The sequence below is a fragment of the Pleurodeles waltl genome, chromosome 2_2, assembly GCF_031143425.1.
Source record: "Pleurodeles waltl isolate 20211129_DDA chromosome 2_2, aPleWal1.hap1.20221129, whole genome shotgun sequence".
Taxonomy (NCBI): Eukaryota; Metazoa; Chordata; class Amphibia; order Caudata; family Salamandridae; genus Pleurodeles; species Pleurodeles waltl.
Genome location: NC_090439.1, coordinates 852,636,091 through 852,655,140, shown reverse-complemented (window position 1 = coordinate 852,655,140; position 19,050 = coordinate 852,636,091). Strand labels below are relative to the sequence as shown.

The 19,050-nt window shown below is 44.6% G+C and overlaps 1 protein-coding gene across 3 annotated transcripts in view; it reads right to left on the bottom strand.

The window, feature by feature from the left end:
• The window catches only part of DPY19L4 (dpy-19 like 4), a 516,401-nt gene that overhangs the window by 310,995 nt on the left and 186,356 nt on the right, over positions 1 to 19,050 (bottom strand). For all 3 annotated transcript variants that reach the window (XM_069220490.1, XM_069220492.1, XM_069220491.1), the window contains exon 11: positions 7,978 to 8,051. In XM_069220490.1, the coding sequence (XP_069076591.1) occupies positions 7,978 to 8,051 (74 nt within the window). The remainder of the gene's footprint in view (positions 1 to 7,977; positions 8,052 to 19,050) is intronic.

Here is a 19,050-nt window from a genome sequence, read left to right as displayed (position 1 = left end):
TGCCCTGTTTGTTGCAGCACCACATGGCAGGGGTGTTGTCCATGAACACCTGCACCAGCCTTTCCTTTGATGGTTGGCAGGAAGGCTTTCAACGTCAAATTGATAACTCCAACAAGCTGTTCCGGAGACAAGCTTCCACCATAGACCAGAGTCTTCTGATCTCCACATCTCCCAGATGGCCAACCAATGGCAGAAGTGAAGGATCGGCTACCACGGATGGTACCTGAAGGGTGAGGGGTTTGCCACTGGCCAGCGCATGCTCCAGTAACCACCACTGTTGGTATTTTACAGTCTCCTCCGAAATCTGAACATGATCGCAGAGATTTCGCTGGTGCTGTACCTACTGGGACATTAGATGCCACTCCACAGTCTGCATGTGCTTCACCTGTAGGATCCATCAGACCCAAAAGCCTCAGAATTGCTCCCACCAAGATCCAAGACCAAGACCGAAACATCAGGATCACAGCCCAAATGTCCTAGACTCTCTGCACTACAAAATAGTAATGAAAATTCACAGTGTCAAGAATGGCTCCAATGAAAGGGAGCATTTGAGGAGTCAGTTGTGACATGTTGATAGTGAACTACAACAAGAAAGTTCACCGTAATCTGGAGGTGGGTGACCTGTACCCAGGATGAGCCCACCTTCAACAGCCAATCGTGTTGGTACGGGAAGACTGAGACACTCAACTTCTGAAGATGAGCTGCAACAACCTCCTTCAGTTTTGTGAACAAAGTTGTGCTGGTGAAGGCAAAGGAGAGCACAGCAAATTGGTAATTCTCCATGCCCACCATGAACAGCAGGTAGCACCCGTGGGCTTGCAAAACGTCAATGTGGAAGTAAGTGTCTAGCAAGTACTCTAGAACCCTACTATCCAGTCTCCAGGATCTGGGGCAGATAGGACCTGGGCAAAGGTGGGTATTTTGAACCTGTCCTTCTCCATCAAGGCATATCCATAAGGCTCACCTTGACATCCCCTGAAAAACCCATTGACTGTAACCAAGCGTGGCACCTAAGAGCCACTGTGGAGCCCATGGAGTCTGTAGTGTCTTTATCACCCCAGGTGGTGACCTTGGCGGCGCCCTGACCTACCAGCGTGGCTTGCTTCAAGACTACCCTAGCCTCCTCCAGAGCCATAGGTAGCACTTGTGCCATTGAGTACCTTAAAAGGTGGGTATATCTGCCTAGCAGGCTAATTGTGTTAGCAAGTCCAAAATTGTAGAGGACTAGATTTGCATCAAGTCGCTTACATTCTCTATTTGAGTGACTGACCGGCGCGCAGAAGTACTGCTCAAGATATTCTGGACCCAGTCAGATGCCTCAGGGAGTATTCTAAGGAAAGGAATCCGAAGGCCGTATCAGTTCACCTGCTGACACGAATATATTGCACCAGCAAGAACTACTATTGCTTAGTGAACTGTGCTGCAGAGGAATGCCATGTACTCCTTACGTGATGCAGAGATAATTGAATGGCACCATATTCCATTATAAGCAGACTATGAGGTATGACCCATCCCACCAATTTGCGCAAAGTAATAAGCTAATCAGGATAAGAATATTCATTAAAGTCAATACTCTGATGGTAGTGACTCCGTCATTAGTCAGTGTCACTAAGACCACCACTGGAAGCCCTTGGGTTATCCTCATTGCAGGTAGGGGGTCTCTTAAGCTTGCTTCAGACATATTTATTTGCTTGCTGGGGATCTGAGAAAATATTCTCTCTGCCACTCATCATGATGCCCAATTTGGCAGGGTATAGGAGGGCATACTGAATATTCACATTTTGCACAGAGCATTTTATATGGAGAAACTCTGAGACCGCAGCCAGGACCAACATAATGAACTCAGGGTACACTGAGGTGTTGTTGCCAGTGTATTTGATCCCCGGTGTTACCTGGCAAGTCACAGCACTATGTCTCGGTCTTTCAAGTTTAGCTGGCGTGCAATGAAGGGTGGACTACGGCTCTCAGAGGAAAGCGAGGCATCAGGGACCTTTGTGCCCTTTCAACCGAAAACAGTGTGGTGAATTTGTCTATTAATTATTACATTCTTCCCATGGCAGTAGACTCTTGTATCTGCATAATCTGCAAGCTATTACAGTGCGATCAGGCTTCAAGATCTTCATTTTTAGTAGTTTCTCATTATGTCTGTTTGTATCATCTTATGTGTCTTTTGTTTGAGGTGCCCAATACGGTAACGGTGGCTGTCAACTCAGACTTTCATGCAATGGTGTCTATCTGTTAATCTGACTGTTCTAATATTCATTTTCTGCAAGTGCTATTTCATGTCAAGCAGACACAGGTGGAGGTCTAATTCATTGGATACCCTCGAAAAACCACAGAGTAATCCTGTGTGGCTTGTGCATCTGGTTTACAACATTAACTTTCCATCTTGTTTGCTCATAGTCAGCGAGCAGGGCATAGTTGGCAGAGATAGGGGGCCCCACTCCCAATAACCCTTCAGCTCACCTCACTGATCGGCACACCTGCGGCACTTGCATTAGAACAAGACACACTCAAATGAAGTGGCTAGAGGAGGTCCAGTAGCTGGTATCCAGCGCTATAATTCCTGAACAACTGTGCCAGCCCACAATACCAAGCACTTTCTTTATCATCCTCTTGATTTCCTTAGGGCAATCCTACCACAGATTCCTGCAGGATTACTCCTTTGCCCTGCGGAGCCTCACTCAAGTGCTGACATTTTGTGACCACGACCTCTGGCACCCACATAATATTGACATTTCTAATTGTTCTCTTCCTCTGAATTAACAGCAGGAGAATCAGTCCTATCAGGTTTAAAAATCTGTCTGCTGCTAGGTCACACACACACATCTAATTAAACATGCCCTGGATGAATTGAAGTGCTGCAGTTAACTAGAAATCTGCAGATCATCTGGCAAACGAAAAAACTAAGCTACAGAGGCAGCAGACTTTGTTGATTAGTCCCAAGAGCCTTACTTGAACACTGGTAAGCTGCAAGTAAGTTGTGCCTGAAAAGTTATTCTTAATAAATATTTTACCTGTGTTTACTACAAATGTGTATAATTTAACAGAGGGTAATGTTCTCTCAAGATTCACATACACAACATTTACATATGAGGACATAAGGAAATAGGCACTGACAAATTCAGTTGGTCTGGTGTTGACCACCATCCTTGTGGCTTTGTCAATATTTGTTTTAGTTTGTTAAAGTGTTTGCAAAACGTTATTGTTCAGGGGAACTGTCAGGCCCTGAGCAAGCTTTACTAAATAAATAAATAAGCAAGCTAACACCAAAAATATTTTTTTGTCTCACAGAACAATTTACTTAACTTTGGTAACACTATTTCTGGTACAGACTAACTGCAGATTCTCACCCTTTGAAAACCTCCTCAGGTGTCAGACTGGCTCCAGAAACTTTTGAGCAGTACCTCTGTTTGTCGCCAAGTGGTGCCATGTGGCTCCAAATTGGCGCTGCTCAGGATATTAAGTACAAAGACAATATAGGTGCCACTCCTGCTCACTGTCTGCTGCTTTTGAGGCTGTCTGCACCCCCAGACGCAGAGCCTTCCAACAAATTGGGGTCAACCAGTGTGCAGATTACTAGATGTGGTTTCTTTTTAATGGACAGAGACCAATTCACAGAATCAGGAGGATGGGCAGGTCGATGAGCAATCTGCATTAAAGTCTCTATCAGAAAGAGCATTAACAAAGCTAGGCAACTTGTTCTTCTGATAGAGGCTTCTGACCGTGGATTTCTGACCTTTCAAATAGATTCAAAGCAATACCTATTCGGAAGAGGGTCTCTGAAATGGCTCAAACTGAAAAGTCCTGTAGGACCGGGTGGACAAAATGCCCCTCAACAACGAACCTGGCTTTCCAGACAGTAGCGCTTCATGAAAGTATGGAGGGATGCCCACGCAACCACCTAACAGTGGTAGCAGTCTTGGCTCTGATTAAATGATCCCTTAACCCTTCTGGAAGGTGCTTCTTGGCCAGTGTGTGACAGATCTTAAAAGAGAGCATAATCTAGTGGGAGATGGTCCATTTCTGCATAGATTTGCAAACCCCACAAAGAGCTGATCACCTACTGGGTTCTCTGGTACGACTGATGTAAAAACTCAGCACTCTTTTGGGGTCTAGGCAAGGTAAGGTGATGATTTGACCGACATGGAACAATGTCACTATTTGTGGAAGGAAAGATGCTAGAGCCCGCATATGTAGTTTGTCTGGGAAGAAGGTATGTGTACGGAGGGTTGACACAAAGAGCTCACTCACCTATCATGCTGATGTTATGGCAAAAAGGAAGACTGTCTTGAGAGTGAAAAGACTGAACGGTGCTATGCTGTGGTTCGAAGGGAGTGCACATCAAATATATGAACACCTGGTCAAGATCTCACTGCGTTGTAACAAAAGGAGAAGGACGAAACAAATGCTGGTGTCAAGAAAGCCATCAGAAATGGTGATTTAGAGAACAAGGGCAGGTCCGGCAACCTTCAGAAGGCCAAAAGGTACCCTTTACACATGCCCAATGCAAAGCCTCGCCAGGCGAGAGAGTAAGATGAAACAACAGAACATCAGATAATGCGTCCTGCAGGGGGGGCAATCTGTTGTGTGCCGCACCAAACCATAAATTTGTCCCAACAACAAGTTTACACAGTTTTTGTCAAAAGACGCCTGGCTGCCAACATGACTTCAAAGATCAAAGGTGTTCAGCTTTCTCTACTCAATTTCCAAGCAAGAAGGTGGAGACTGCAGAGGCCCAGGAGTAAGAGCCTGACACAATGCTGTGACAGCAGATTCTCCAGGTGGGGCAACCTGATCATAGTGCAGATGCTCACGTCCAGGAGCTCTGTGGGCACTAGGGTGACTTGGACCCAGTCGTTCCTGATCTTCTTCTGAACTCTGGGCAGGAGGGGTATCTGTGGGAAGGCATACACGAGTCCAAAGTCCCAACGTAGGCAGAACGTGTCACAGAGAAATATACCTTGAGAACTCCAATGTGAAGAGCTGCTGACATTGCACATTTTCAGGGGTAGTGCAGAGAGTGAGCCAAGGCTCTCCCATGAGTGAAACAGACCCTGCATCATTTTCGGATTCAACTGCCACTCATGATCTACTAGACGTTGAGCGCTGAGTTTGCCTGCCCTGGCTTTCAAAGCTCCCTCTAAACTGGATAACCACCAAGGAGATTCCTTGATGGACCAGCGATTTCCAGAGGTGCAATGCCTTGTGGCACTAGATCCTGCACACCACCCTGTTTGTTGTAGTACCACATGGTAGTGGTGTTGACTTGGACCACCTGCACCAGCCTTCCCTTAAGGGGATGGTCTCAGCTCTAGAAGGATGATGTGGAGGCAAGTCTCTGCTAGGTACCAGAGGCCTCAGATCTCCACCTCTCCCAGGCAGTCGTCCCGATCCAGAAGAGAGGCATTGGTCACCACTGTCTTCTGAGTGGGCTAGGGAGAGTGGTATCTCGATGACCCAATTGAAGTTTAGCAACTACCACTGCAGGTCTGTTTCAGTCTCCTCACTGGACAGTAACTGAGCTGCCCCCTTGATGTTGGGTCCACTGACACTTCAGATCCTTTGCAGAGCCTGCATATACCACCTGGCATACTTCAAGAGCAGGATGCAGAATGCCATCAGTCCCAAACGTCCTGAGTCAACCTCACTGACATTACCGGACCAAGGCTAAAAGATCAGGATCATAGCCTGAAAGTCCGGCACTCTCTTTCTGGAGGAAAGCCATGAAAAGGGACTGTGTCCAGAATGACTCTGATGAAACAGAGCATCTGAGAAGGAGTCAGGTGTGACTTTGGCATGTTTCAAGTGAACCCTGAAAATGACAGGAGGTTCACTGTAGTCTTGAGGCTGGTGACAACTGCCTCAGGCTACCCCCTTCTTTAGCAGCTAGTCGTCAAAATATGGAAACATTGGGCACCGCCTGATCTCTGAAGATACTCTGCCACCCCCGTCATGACTTTCGTGAACACCGAGGGGTGCTGGTGAGACCAAAGGGAAGCACGATGAACTGAAAATGCCACACCATGAACCGTAGATAGCGCCTGTGGGCCTGCAGGACAGGGATGTAAGAATAAATATCTTTTAGGCCCAGAGCTACCATCCAGAATCCAGGGTTGAGAGCAGACAAGACCTAGGCAAGGGTGAGTGTCTCGAGTTTGTCTTTATGTAGGAAGGTACAAGGAAGGTGCAGGTCTAAAACAGGACTGATCCCTTCATCCTGCCTCAGCACTCAGAAGTAGCAGGAGTAACTATGATTACCCACTTGTGACACAGACACCCTCTTTAAAAGGTGACAGGGACCCAGGGTTGGTTTGCCCTGGCTGGAGGACTTTTATCAGCACACTGATTTTCACATTTAGGGTGAGGGCGCTGGAGGTGGAGAACTTTGGGTGCCTTCCGCATGACCACACCAAGAAGGCACTTTCCTCTGTTGTGGGGCTTGGGGTGAGACTAAGCCATTGTCAAAGACACTAGCATCCTAGAGGTCCTCATACCAGTTTTCTCATAGGAGTGTTGCACAAATGTATCCCCCGCATCATACTCATTGTCAGACTCCATCCAAAACTATTAACGTAGTATATGATGCCTGCCCGGCGAAACAGAGGCAGTAAGTAGGCAAAGGCTCTGGTTTAATGGGCACTACCTAGGTGAAATTTGGGGCGGTATCAACTCTGAGTCAGAGAGCGCAATAGGATGCACATTGTCCTCTGGCATCTATGGTGTTGGCCCCAGAGTCCACTATTAAGAAACTAGAGTGAGGCGTGGAGCTGGAGGTCGCAAAGGCACTGGGTAGAGATCTGGTGGTGGCAACACAGAGTCTATCTAGCTGGTGCAGAGGGTGAACCCATTAATGGTATTTCCGGTGGAGGGTCTCTCAGTTCCGTAGGACCAACAGGCACGCCAGAGGGAGTCAAAAGGGATCCAAACAGTTGTAACATAGCCTCCCTGAACTCTTACATTTTGAACTTCTGGCCTCAATTATAAACAGCCCCAGAAACTCAATTTGTGCTAGGACAAGGTACCAGAGTGGTTCCGATGTCAACCAATTTCAGGAAGGAGATCAAGGCATCGCAATGCCCTCGCACCTTCTCTGGTGTACCAGAGGACCTTAATGGGTTTCGGATTCATCATCAGGCAGTGACTATAGGCCTTAGAGTCATGATGTGACCCCAGGTACCACCTGCAAATCTAATCTGGGTCTGTCACAGACGTTTGTTACTGAAAGACCTTACACGGTATTAAATCTGTTGTTGTGGGAGATTACATTTCCCTTGAATACACTCTCAATTTGAAGGTGAAGAGGTCTTGAAAGAGATGAGGGGTAGTTCCTGATCAGCATCTAGTGGCACAGAAAGAAAGGAACCAACATTAGCATGTGGCAGTGGCACTTATATGTACTTCACGTCGTTTCTTGCATGGCACGTCATCAATATGGAGCAGAGTGGTGCACAGAGGTGCTTCAAATGTTTCCTGATTCAGTGTGACGCCCGGAGAAGTATTCAAAAGGTGAGGAATCTAGGGTCAGAATTCTCTATCAGAAGAACTCAAATTGCCACAATAGGCCCTGGTACTTAAGAAAACTTGTTTGTGTGTGGATCTGTTCTTTCTGAAAAAGCAGAATGCCGCCACTCACATTGAAGTTTGCCAATGGCTAAATTTGGCAGACCCATTGCTATGATGGATGCTGCAATGGGTGGAAGAAAAATGATAATGACGCATCAAGAGACCAATTGATGAAGAGTTAGCCGGAAGCCTGTATAAGTATATCATTATGTATATAATGTTAGTAAAATCAAAAGGTATTGGCTAAAACCAGACCTAAAAATAATGCAGATTCCGTATGTAAAGGCTATCCTGAAAAATGTCTGTATTTATTTTTCACCAATTACACAGAAAGCACAGCATGTTCTGAAGAAGAAAAAACAAAACACTTAAACTATTACAGTGATGAGAGCATTAGTAAATTAAACTTACTTTGTCATGTTTAATCCAAATTTGACTTCAAGGAACTTCAAAATGTTCCCATTTTCTTTGTGGGGAACAACTGCCTTAAGGAAAAAAATGGAAGTTTTAAAACTAGTATAAAAAATTAGTTTCAGTCTTGTAATTGAAGTTTCAAAATATACAGCTATAGTCAATAGAGGGAAACCTTTCTCTGTTTCTCAATTTCAATAATTACAAGAGGGATGTGACAGGTACAAGGATTCAAGGTTTCCTTTCTACTATTTTTAATTAAAACAATTCAGAATTCTTTGTTTGGGATTAGTATTTTTTTTTAAAGTAAATCATTTCAAATCCTAAAACATTCATGTTAGAACCCAATTCATTTATAACACTTTCAGTCGTAAAGCAATATTAACATGTATAAGGCATTTCAAATGACACTAACTGCATATACTTTTCTTAGATGACTATTCTAGATCTAACCGTTTTCACATAAAGTATTAATGCACAGATGCATCTGCTTGGTTTAGTCAAACAAGATGTTAGCTATCTTTGCAACAATGTAAAATTAGGAGTTATAAAGAGAGGGTGAACACTACAGTCAACAAAATCGAACAGATCGAACCCTGCCTATCTGGAGAAAGCCTGTAGAATGAGCCTCATTATTATACACAACACCTGAAATTGTTCGCCATTTAGTAGAAACAGAATTATTCGAGTGAGGCGGAGCAATATACAAGTGACCCATACAAGCTTAATTAATTGTGTATTCCCTTAAAAGTGATATTTTTGAGGACTGCATTAGCAGTCGTGGCATTTTCCACTTGTTGCAAATAAATGTATGCAGGGTTTTTCTCAATCCTGTAAGGTACGCCTTAAAACCCTTGATCTATTTACCACTGTTGAACTGACTGCAATTCTCAACTTCAATTGCTTGTGGAACTATTGCTTACCATTAAAATGTAGTTTTTACAGAATACTATATTGTGTCAATTACTCAGACCCAGTGACCTATACTGTGCCAATCGCCAGACTGCGTGAATATTGAAAGACTCCGAGAATTTTTTGCTATTTATCATGCCAGGCACTAGGCCCCAATCGAACATGACAAATCATTCCTAGCAATTTCACCTTAATCTCAGTCAGAGACTGTGACACCAGGAGAAGGGGAATTACCTCGTGAAATACTGCCACCCTCTTAAATGAATGTAAAATGCAACAGAATCAATACGGATCCTAAAAACCAGCTCTGTTTGCCAATAGAAGGGCTCACGCAGTCTAGATTTAATTCAAACAAGAGCTTTTTTTCCTATTTGTGTTCGAGCGACTTTGCTGAAACAAACTCCCTATCCCCACAAGTCTTGGTGGGCGTGAGCTGCACAACTGCCAAGCACTGTATCTTGTGTGAATGGACTCTTGATTGGTAATTGCGTACACTAAAATAGGCTTTGGACTTTTGTTTGACTTTGAAGGATTGGTCATCACAAATTCAGGTCAAGATTTTAAATTGCACTATTGGTAGCAAACGTTCATATAATATGGTGTTTTGGACAACAGGGTATGAGAAGCCAAGACTGTGCTAGACTGAAACCAATAAATACATATAAAAATCTTCAGCCATTGGGCCAGAATTTCAGACAAAATCCTAAGCCACATTAGGTTTGACTTCTCATTTTTGCATTGCTTAAAGCTTTTGAAAAGGTTTCCTTTACATAAAAAGCAAATAATACGTAATATTTTGGTGTTACATCTTTCAATTTTCGACTCAAGGAGAATGTGGAATACGTTTGATGCTTTAAGGATAAAATGTTAAGAATATGGCAACGGATCATTGGGGTTTTGAGATTTTAGTTTTATTTGCCAAACATTATATTGGTTAACATGGTTTAGCTAATCCTAGTTCAGCTTTGAGACGTCTTGAAGTGTCAACTTTAAATTCATAATTAGTATTTTTACGGAGTGCTACAAACTCTGCTTTTTTGAGGTCCAACTGCTTGATAGCAGGAACATGTTAAGCTTAATCTACTGTACTTCCACATATCAATTCAATGACTATTTTTGAAACTGCAAACATTCACTTCTGACTTTAAGTTCTTTGACTGTCCATGCTCATAATCATAGCGCTTGGTGTCATCTTGATCCTATGGAGGTCAATGATTACAAATATTGCACAAGTCACCACGAGCAAAAAGTCTTACATATTGAAAATAAAAAATGCCCCGCCCCAGGTCATTCTCATTTGGCTCGGACCACTGGAGATCAACTAGTCTCCTCTAAAAGATCTCCTAATGTTTTGGTCCTCAAACTCAACATGCGTTGTAGGGTTTTTCTCACTACTTTACTGGAATGAACCGATGGTGGAAAGATACAATCCGACTACTGCGTTGCAGAAGGGTCTCTATAGCATGTGCTTCTAATACACATTCACACTGAAAACACATTGTCCTGTGCATTCGAGATGTTAATGTAGTTGATAGGCCATCACCTTCAAAGACCTTTTGCAAAAAAAAATAAAGCAGATCTGGAACTTCTCTCCAATTTGGTATTTCTCTTTCATTTGATAATGAAATGGGTTCTACTATTAGTATCATATGCAGTGAAAGGCAAAACCATATCAAAGCTGGCAAAAGAGGCGTACACTATTTTCAGTCAAGGAAGGAGATTATGTAGCCAGTGGAGGAAAGTGCCCTTTTTGACATGGACAGCCCCAACGTTTTCCCTGCTGGTACTAAGGTTTTTCAACTGAGGTGCACTGGGTCCCTGGTAAACAGGTCCCCAGTGCTCTTTCCGTAAAAACAGGTAAGACTGTGTACAAATTTGCAGACTCCTCTACCTATGTATTGGTACCCATGGTACCTAGGGCATGGGCAAAGGAGAGGGTGCCTAAGGGTTGCAGCATGCATTGTACCACCCTCAAGGACCCTCCTAAAGCGAGATGTACATAGCTGCCATTGCAGTCTGCGAGTCCTGGTGCAGGCCAGGTGAAAAGACGACATGGCACACCCTTGGTGTACCATGTCCCCATCACTGCATCGAAGTATATTTAAGTCACCCCTAAGGCAGGCCTAGGAGACCTAAGGCAGGGTGTATTATACTTGATGTGTAAACACATACGCACAAGCAGATACATCCCTGTGATGTTCAGCCCCATTGCTAAACATGGAAAGTGAACACTGAAGGCACCTTAGGGTATGTGCTGGACACTCATCAACACGAGTGACATATTTGATTTACTAGTAAGTCCCGAGTACAGTGCACTGTGTCTACCCAGGGCCTGTAAGTCAAATACCACTAGTGGGCCTGCAGCACTGACTGCGCCACCCACATGAGTTGGCCTGTAAGCCTGTCTCAGACCTGCCACTGCAGTGTCTTTGGGTGCAGTTTTAAACTTCCATTTTGACCTGGCAAGTGCACCCACTTGTCAGGCCCAAACCTTCCCTTTTATTACATGTAACTCACTCCTAAGGTAGGCCCAAGGCAGCCCCATGGGCAGGGTGCAGTATATTTGAAAAGTAGGACATGTACTGGTGTGCTTTACATGTCCTGAGAGAGAAAAACTACTAGATTTGTTTTTTACTATTGCAAAGCCTATCTCGCTTATAGAGTAACATGAGGATTCCCTTGAAATATCTTTTAAGTGTAATTTCCTATTGGGAGCAGACAGAGCTATGGAGATTGGGGTCTCTGAACTCACAATTTAAATATACATCTTTTGGTGAACTTGGTTTTTGATTTTTAAGTTTGAAAATGCCACTTTTAGAAAGTGGGTCTTTTCTTGCTTAACCATTCTGTGCCTCTGCCTGCTTGCTGAATACACACCTGAGTCAGGATGACAGTTGGGCTGTTTGTGTTCTCACTCTAAACAGTCATACAAAGTGAGCTAAGTTGTGCCCTGTATATCCTGATGGCCCATCAGCAGGCTGATCGGTCTTCATGAGCTAGAGGGGTGGGGGGGAGCTGACACAGGAACCTGAATAGTGCTGTGCCTGTCCTCACACAAAGCAGTCTCCAACCCCCTGGAATGGGTCTGGGGCTAAGACAGGGAAAGGCATGGTCTTGTGCACTGCAAATACTTCTCTTTGAAGTTTGCCTACGTCAAAGACAGAAATAGGTATAAGTACTGGACCTCTGACCCCACACAGTTAGAACACTTCTGTTCTGAGGAAATTCTGGTAAGAAGAAGAGCTGGATGCTGTAGAAGGGACTGCCACTCTGCCTGTTGCTTTGCTGTGCTGGCCTGCTGCTTGCTACTTCTGTCCTAGTAGTGAAAGGACTGGACTTGGCTTTCTACATCCTGGTCTCCAAGGTTCTCCAACGGCTTAAACTGAGCTTGCCTCCTGTTAGGAAGTCTCAGGGACATCATGGACTTCAACCACCAGTGCCTGGGCTCTCTTGATGTGAGTCCTGACTTGCCTAGTGGTGCCTAATCCAGTTCTTGGGCCCTTGGAAGTGAGCTCTGGTACAACTAAGAAGAAACCAAGCACATAGACTCCTGAGCGACTTCAGAACCAGCGCTGCCGTCCAACTCCGCGCCACCGCCTGCATTGGAGCCATGGTCTCCACTGAGTGCGACGACCGCAATCTGCGATACAGGCCCGCCGCAGCCCTTCTGAAGCCTGCCACAGTGCGAGTCCTCAAGTGCAGTTTCCGTGACGTCAGGGACACCCGACTAACTCTGGCGCAGCACCTGTGGGCCCTGCAGTGTGATCAGGACACTGCGAAGTCAACGCCTCAGGTCTTGACCTGCTGGATTCATCAACCCCACTGTGTTGTAAGGAACCGACGCCCCGCCACCGATGCCACATCATCTCCCCTACAACCGTAAGGAACGAACGCCACACCTCCCCTGCCTAGCAGTAAGGAAGCAACACCTCACCTCCCCAGTGGCAGTAAGGAACAGACGCCGCTCCGACCACAGCAACACCTCACTTCCCCGACTCTGTGGAACGTCTGTTTCCTCAGTTTTCCAAGGTATTGTACCTGAGGCCCAGAGGACTCCGTGACTGGCCCACACTCCCTCGTAAGTGGCGTCAGACTGAACAACTCCGTCAAGAAGCTGTGATAGCCCCAGTTGGAGCTATTGTGTTTCCAAGCGCTATACTAAGGTTTCATCTTTGAAAATTCATATATATTTACTTGTGTATGTTGGATTTTTGTCATTTTGGTCTTATTTTACTCATATAAATATTAACTATTTTTCTAAAATGATGTGGAGTACTTTTGTTGTGTTTTCACTGTGTTACTGTGTGTGTGTAAAAATACTTTACACACTGCTTCCGAGAAAAGCCTGACTGCTCATGCCAAGCTACCAAGGGGGTGAGCCGGGGTTATCTTAGGTGTGTGGCTTTTTTTGAGGATGATGTCATCAGTGATGTCACTGACCATGTTGTAGTGAATCCTAGTTTGTTTTAATGGCATAACAGGAGTTAGCTTAGCCTTTGGGCTTGCAGACTCGTGCCCTGTCACCTAGTGGCTTTAACCTACTTAGCTTGCTCTGTCTTAGACCATTTATTTAATGAATTCCTCTAAGATGGCTGCCTTGTTTATAGTTAGGCCATTTTGTTTAGATTTATGTTATCAGTGTCACCGCGCTAAGGCGTCAACTCATGCGACAAAGACAAACAAACTGTAGGTGCTCACATTAGAAATTACCGTCCCAAGCATGCAGTGTTATCTATTATTTTGGAACAAACTACGTCAGGGGTCCAAGTAGATGTGTATAAATACATCACACTTTAGACAGATAATCAGAGGGATTCTGACCAGAGACCATCGCTGCTATCGATGCTGCACGTCGCCTTGACGCTGACCCGGACTTCGTGTTCCTTCGGAGTCTGAGCATGAGACATCATTCCAAGGTAACAAGGGTTGGGGGCTCCTTCCACGGACATGGCATTGGCAGATTAGGTTTAACATACCCAGCTCTCTTCTTGGTAGAAGGTTAGGCCTCTTATGGTAGGGTATTAGGACATATCACACCCTCGATGTCTCTGTATGCTATTGCAAGATGGTGGGGGTCTTTATAATCATGACCTTTGTCTTTACAATTCTGTTTCTTGCACTGTTCATTATCCTAATCATTGCAGCCCATGCGATTTACCGCATATTGCAGACTGTATTAAATAAAAACTATTGAAACATTACTGCATCTTCGTTATTGCCTGTGTTTGGTTGATATATGATATCTGTGAGAAAGGGGTAGTCTCCGTTTAACTCGACATTCCCTGAGATGGCATACTCCTGAGTCCATGCGTAAAGGTTGCCACTAATCACCTTTAACTGTTCGGGTTTTTGGTGAGGTACTGCTAGTGAGCCGGAAGGGTTGGGACTACAGTTGTGACTTGTTGTAGGATAGGCATAGTCACCTACAAACATAAGTACTGTCATCCTCGAACCAGCAGTGTTGCCCAGAGCAAGAGTCCAAACTACGACATGGCACCACCAACAATAGTGTTCAGGCACTAATTTACGGATATCCCGACTATCACTGTCTCACAGACATCAGGTATCCTAAGTACCATTTTACAAAGACATCTGTGGTCTTTGGGAAAATCCTCCTCAGCTGAACAGGGAAAACCTAATTAGGCTGTAGGTTGTTCGAGCTCGAACTCATAAAAAGGAATATACTCCCCACTTGGTGTTCCATCACTTCACCCATTTTTCTTTTTCAAATATGGACACAGACATTCCTGAGAATGCTAGACAAGCATTAACATTACATCTAGTAAAGCAAAGCTTAAAAGAAGAGGGCGGAGATGTCACTTTTATAGCAGAAGATAATCAGGCTTACCAAACAGAAATATTCTACTGCTGGGTCACCTTTCCTGAGGAAGACCGCAGGTCAGTCACATTCCACACATATCGAATTGCTAATGTATCTCAATGGTACGAAGCATACCAATACCATGAAATACTGCTCACCTATCAAGAGCATCAGAACTGGTTTGAAGGCGCCCTACCACATGTAATACGACGCATGAGATTAGGTCCTTTAGGGAATGACTGACCTATGTGGCCTACGTTTGCCACATATACACCTCACCCGGGTATATAAAATTTGCAAGCAGCAGATCTGTGAGACTTATATAATGAGATTGTAACATTATATAGAAGGCTTGTTCAGTTCGTAATCCGGACTTTGAACAAAACACCAACGCGTCCAGCACCAGCTGGTTACCAATCGGCTAATGGGATTAATCCACAAACAGTGCATACTATTATGGGTAAAGTACCCACAAAGCGGGAGAAAATACCTTATTGGATAGCCCAGAAAACAAACCAACTGGAAGCTGTGTTTCCCCATACGGGACCACAGGAGAAACATAGAATTCTAACAATGTGTTTGCCCTTTGGGATGGTTCCCTCAGTGGATGACTGTGCCACATAGGGTACAGTCTTCGCTGCAATATATACTACCACACATAGTACCCCAACACTTGCCAATTTACCGGAGGTGTTAAAACAAATACAGAATGATCTTGGGCAGCACCTGCCCTAGATTTGGGGATGAAATTAATGGGTAATTTTGCCGCAGTATCCTCGATAATACTCAGTAACATTAAAGGGGAAGCGGTAGCACTGGCTATACGCCAGTGTCTCTGACAAACTCCACATTTGGATCAAGAGAGACAGCTACCAAAAATTATTTCCGATACCTATACTAGTATAGGGCGGGACAGTCTGGAAGCCAAGCCAAAGAAATTGGAAGTATAGAGTACCACCCTTAAGGAAGGTACGAAACAGACACAGGAGGGTTAAAAAAAGGACATACAGAAGCAGAGAGCAGATTCTCCACATTCGGAGAACTCCGAAAGGAGATATACTCTCAGAAATAGGGAGAATATTAGAACTCCTGATAGATATACTGATTCACGTCCCGCTTGTTCTTTTCAGGACGCTGCGGATAGGTGTAGCGAGAGAGGGGGACGCCCTGACCGAAGTCCAGAAAAAGTGAAACAAAAGAAAGACTCACCGCAGTCTACAGTCAAAAAAGAAGAGAAGACTGCAACAAAAGCCACAGTTTAAAAAGAAAAAAGTGGCAGCACTATCAGTAAAAAATGCCAATACCCTTGAGAACACTGCTGAAGAACAAGAAGTGGGTGGTGACACTGCTAGACAGCACAGCAGAGGTCACAATATGTCGCCAGAGTCTGAAAGATCATCTGGTTGCAACAGCAACTAGCGATTTTGTTGCAGTTGAAACGGCGGACAGGCGCGTACTCCCACCAGATAGACTTTATGATCTAAAGATCCAAATTGAGGGAGACGTGGAACGCACCATCAGTGTGATATTTTGGGACGATCTTAATTGTGACATCTTATTTGGACGAAAGAGATTGGCAGCCCGAACACGTCCACAAGCTCCCACATGGGGAAAATGTCATTTTCCCTTCTTTCTCTAATCTTGTTCCAGAGGCAGAAAAGCTACAGTATGCTGTCAAATGGGCTCTAGTGCAGGCACCTGCAATATACCGCAATCATGTAGGTTGGGACAGGGATTCTCTGTGTCATATAATTCCTATCAGGTCTACACCCCAGCCTCAGACACAATATCCAGTCAAACACGAGGTTAGAGCTCCAGTGAGAGAGATCCTCACTCAGCTAGAGTATCAGGGGGTGATTGAGCCCTGCGCCTCTGCAATGAATAATCCATTATTCCCTGTTGCGAAGCCAGACCATTCCTATAGAATTGTCCTAGATTACATCATACATGTACATAAAAAATAAAAATTCACATAGCACGGCACTGATAAACAACATAGTGCGCAAAAAAATATAAAACAACGTTGGATATCTCCAACGGGTTCTTCTGCCAGCATTTAGCGGAAGAAAGTCAGAACCTGAATGCATTCTCATTTGGCTCACAAAAACACTTTTGCAGTTTACCCCAGGGCTATAAGAGCAGTCCAGGGCTGTTCTCAGCCCGAGTAACATCAATATTACAGGACATTGATCCTGAGGCGTTATCCTATGTGGACGACACTTATCTCATAGACGACGACCTGAACATTCATCTTGTGAGGTCGATTGAATAATTTTGGGGTTTGCAGAAGTCGGTTATAAATTCAACTTTAAGAAAAGCAGGATCACCTTTCTCAGTGTATCGTTCCTGGGATACGAGCTATCAAACGAAGGAAAGATCCTGGCCCGCACTTCCTAGAGAAGTGTGCACAATTGTACCCACCAAATATGCTAAAGAAACTATAGTCTTTACTTGGTTTCTTTAATTTTGGCAGAACATACATTCCTGACTATGCACAACATATCAAGCCATCATACGACTTAATACGTCCAGATTTTTCCAGCAGACACTGGACAGTTGAACACACATGCATCCTTAGGGATTTACAACAGGACATGCTGGAAGCTAAACACTTACACACCTGTGATAATAAAAAGAATTTGGTCATCAGAATGATTGCTGGTGCCCTTGGGTTTACGTATGTCACCTTCAATGAGGATGACACAGTGCCCATAGCATATAAATCACATTTATACTCAAATGCAGAGCAACATTTTGCACCATAGAGAAAATTCTAACTGCAGTTCAGATGGCTGTCATAAAAGAGAGGCCACTTGCCCAGGGGAAACGCATCATTGTTGTTATCCTGGTGCCAGGCGTTCCTAGCGCTAAAGCATTACATCCACGCTGGATTTAGTGGGCAACTTCTCTGACAGCTACTGATGTAGATTATATTTTTGATCCGAAACTTCAGACACAAGAATTTCTCCAATATGAACAAGAGTGCCCCGCTCCTCTACATCTTTTACCTTTACACAACTACCATACTATCATTTATACCGATGGTTCAGCTCAACCAGCTGTAGGTACCAAACATCAATACTCAGCCGCTTGCGCAGCCGTGAGTGGAGTGATGAAGGATGGAGTCTTCCACCCTCATAACACCTACACGCAGACCCGAGGTCAGTTAGCTGAACTCAAAGCCCTTATTTTAGCGCTAGAAAAAACAGAGACAGGAAGACTGACTTTGACAGTCTGTGATTCAGATTACTATGTTCAGTCTTACACTGATTCTCTTAATCATTGAAAACTGAACGGGTTTAGAGATTCTAAAGGGAACACCATAAAACACAATACAATGTAGGGGAGAGTGGCTGATCTTAAGGATAAACAGTGCGTCCATGCAGTACATACACTGGGCCACCAACGTGTAGGAGTACACGTTATCGGTAATACTTTGGCTGACGAAGCAGCCAAATCTGCAGTAGCTACGGCTTCTGTGGCTGCAGTGACTCGTTCCCATACGAGATTGGATAATGAAATAGTGACTGCCGTAAAAGCTTTGGCTGAAGGCAAGTCCCTCCCGAAAGGATATCCTATAAAATATTCTTACCACATCAGTGCACAGAATGTTGCTTATGCAACACTTCCTGGGGTTGGAGATCGAGCAATCTCCAATGAAGACCAGAGATTAGATCTAGTAAATGCAGCGCATGAGGGTGTCGCTTCTGCTCATGCTGGTATTTCGGCCACAATACCACTCTTACAGAAAATATTCTGGTGGCCAGGTCTATACAAACAGACAAAGCAATGCATCCTTTGTTGTGACATCTGCCAGCAGACAAAGGACTCTAACATCAAACGCCCACCACAGACATCCCTTGTAGTGTCCAGTAGGCCATTAACAATGTGTGTACCTGGACTATTGTGGTCCACTGCAACCGGATGGTGCATAGAAAATACATCGTAGTCGCTGTAGATTCTTGTTCTAGATTCCTGTGGGTATGGCCACAGCGGTTGGCTGACGCTCGAACTGTTATAAAAGATTTGCTGATCTTTATCGGTACATATGCGGTTGCAGCATTCCACTCGGACTAGGGCCCTGCATTTGCCTCTAGGGCATTCAGGGACACCATGGGGACGATGGGTGTTGAACTCCATTACTCCTCACCATACCATCCTGATGGAAATTCGGTCGTGGAGAGGCAGAACCATGATCTAAAGCAGTCCATAACAGCTAGAGTATTAAGTTGTGGCCGCAGCTGGGTTCATCACCTATATGGGGTCCAGAGAGCACTGAATAATCTGCCAAGAAGGTCCTTGGGGGGACGAACTCCCTATGAGGTTCTCTTTGGGATACC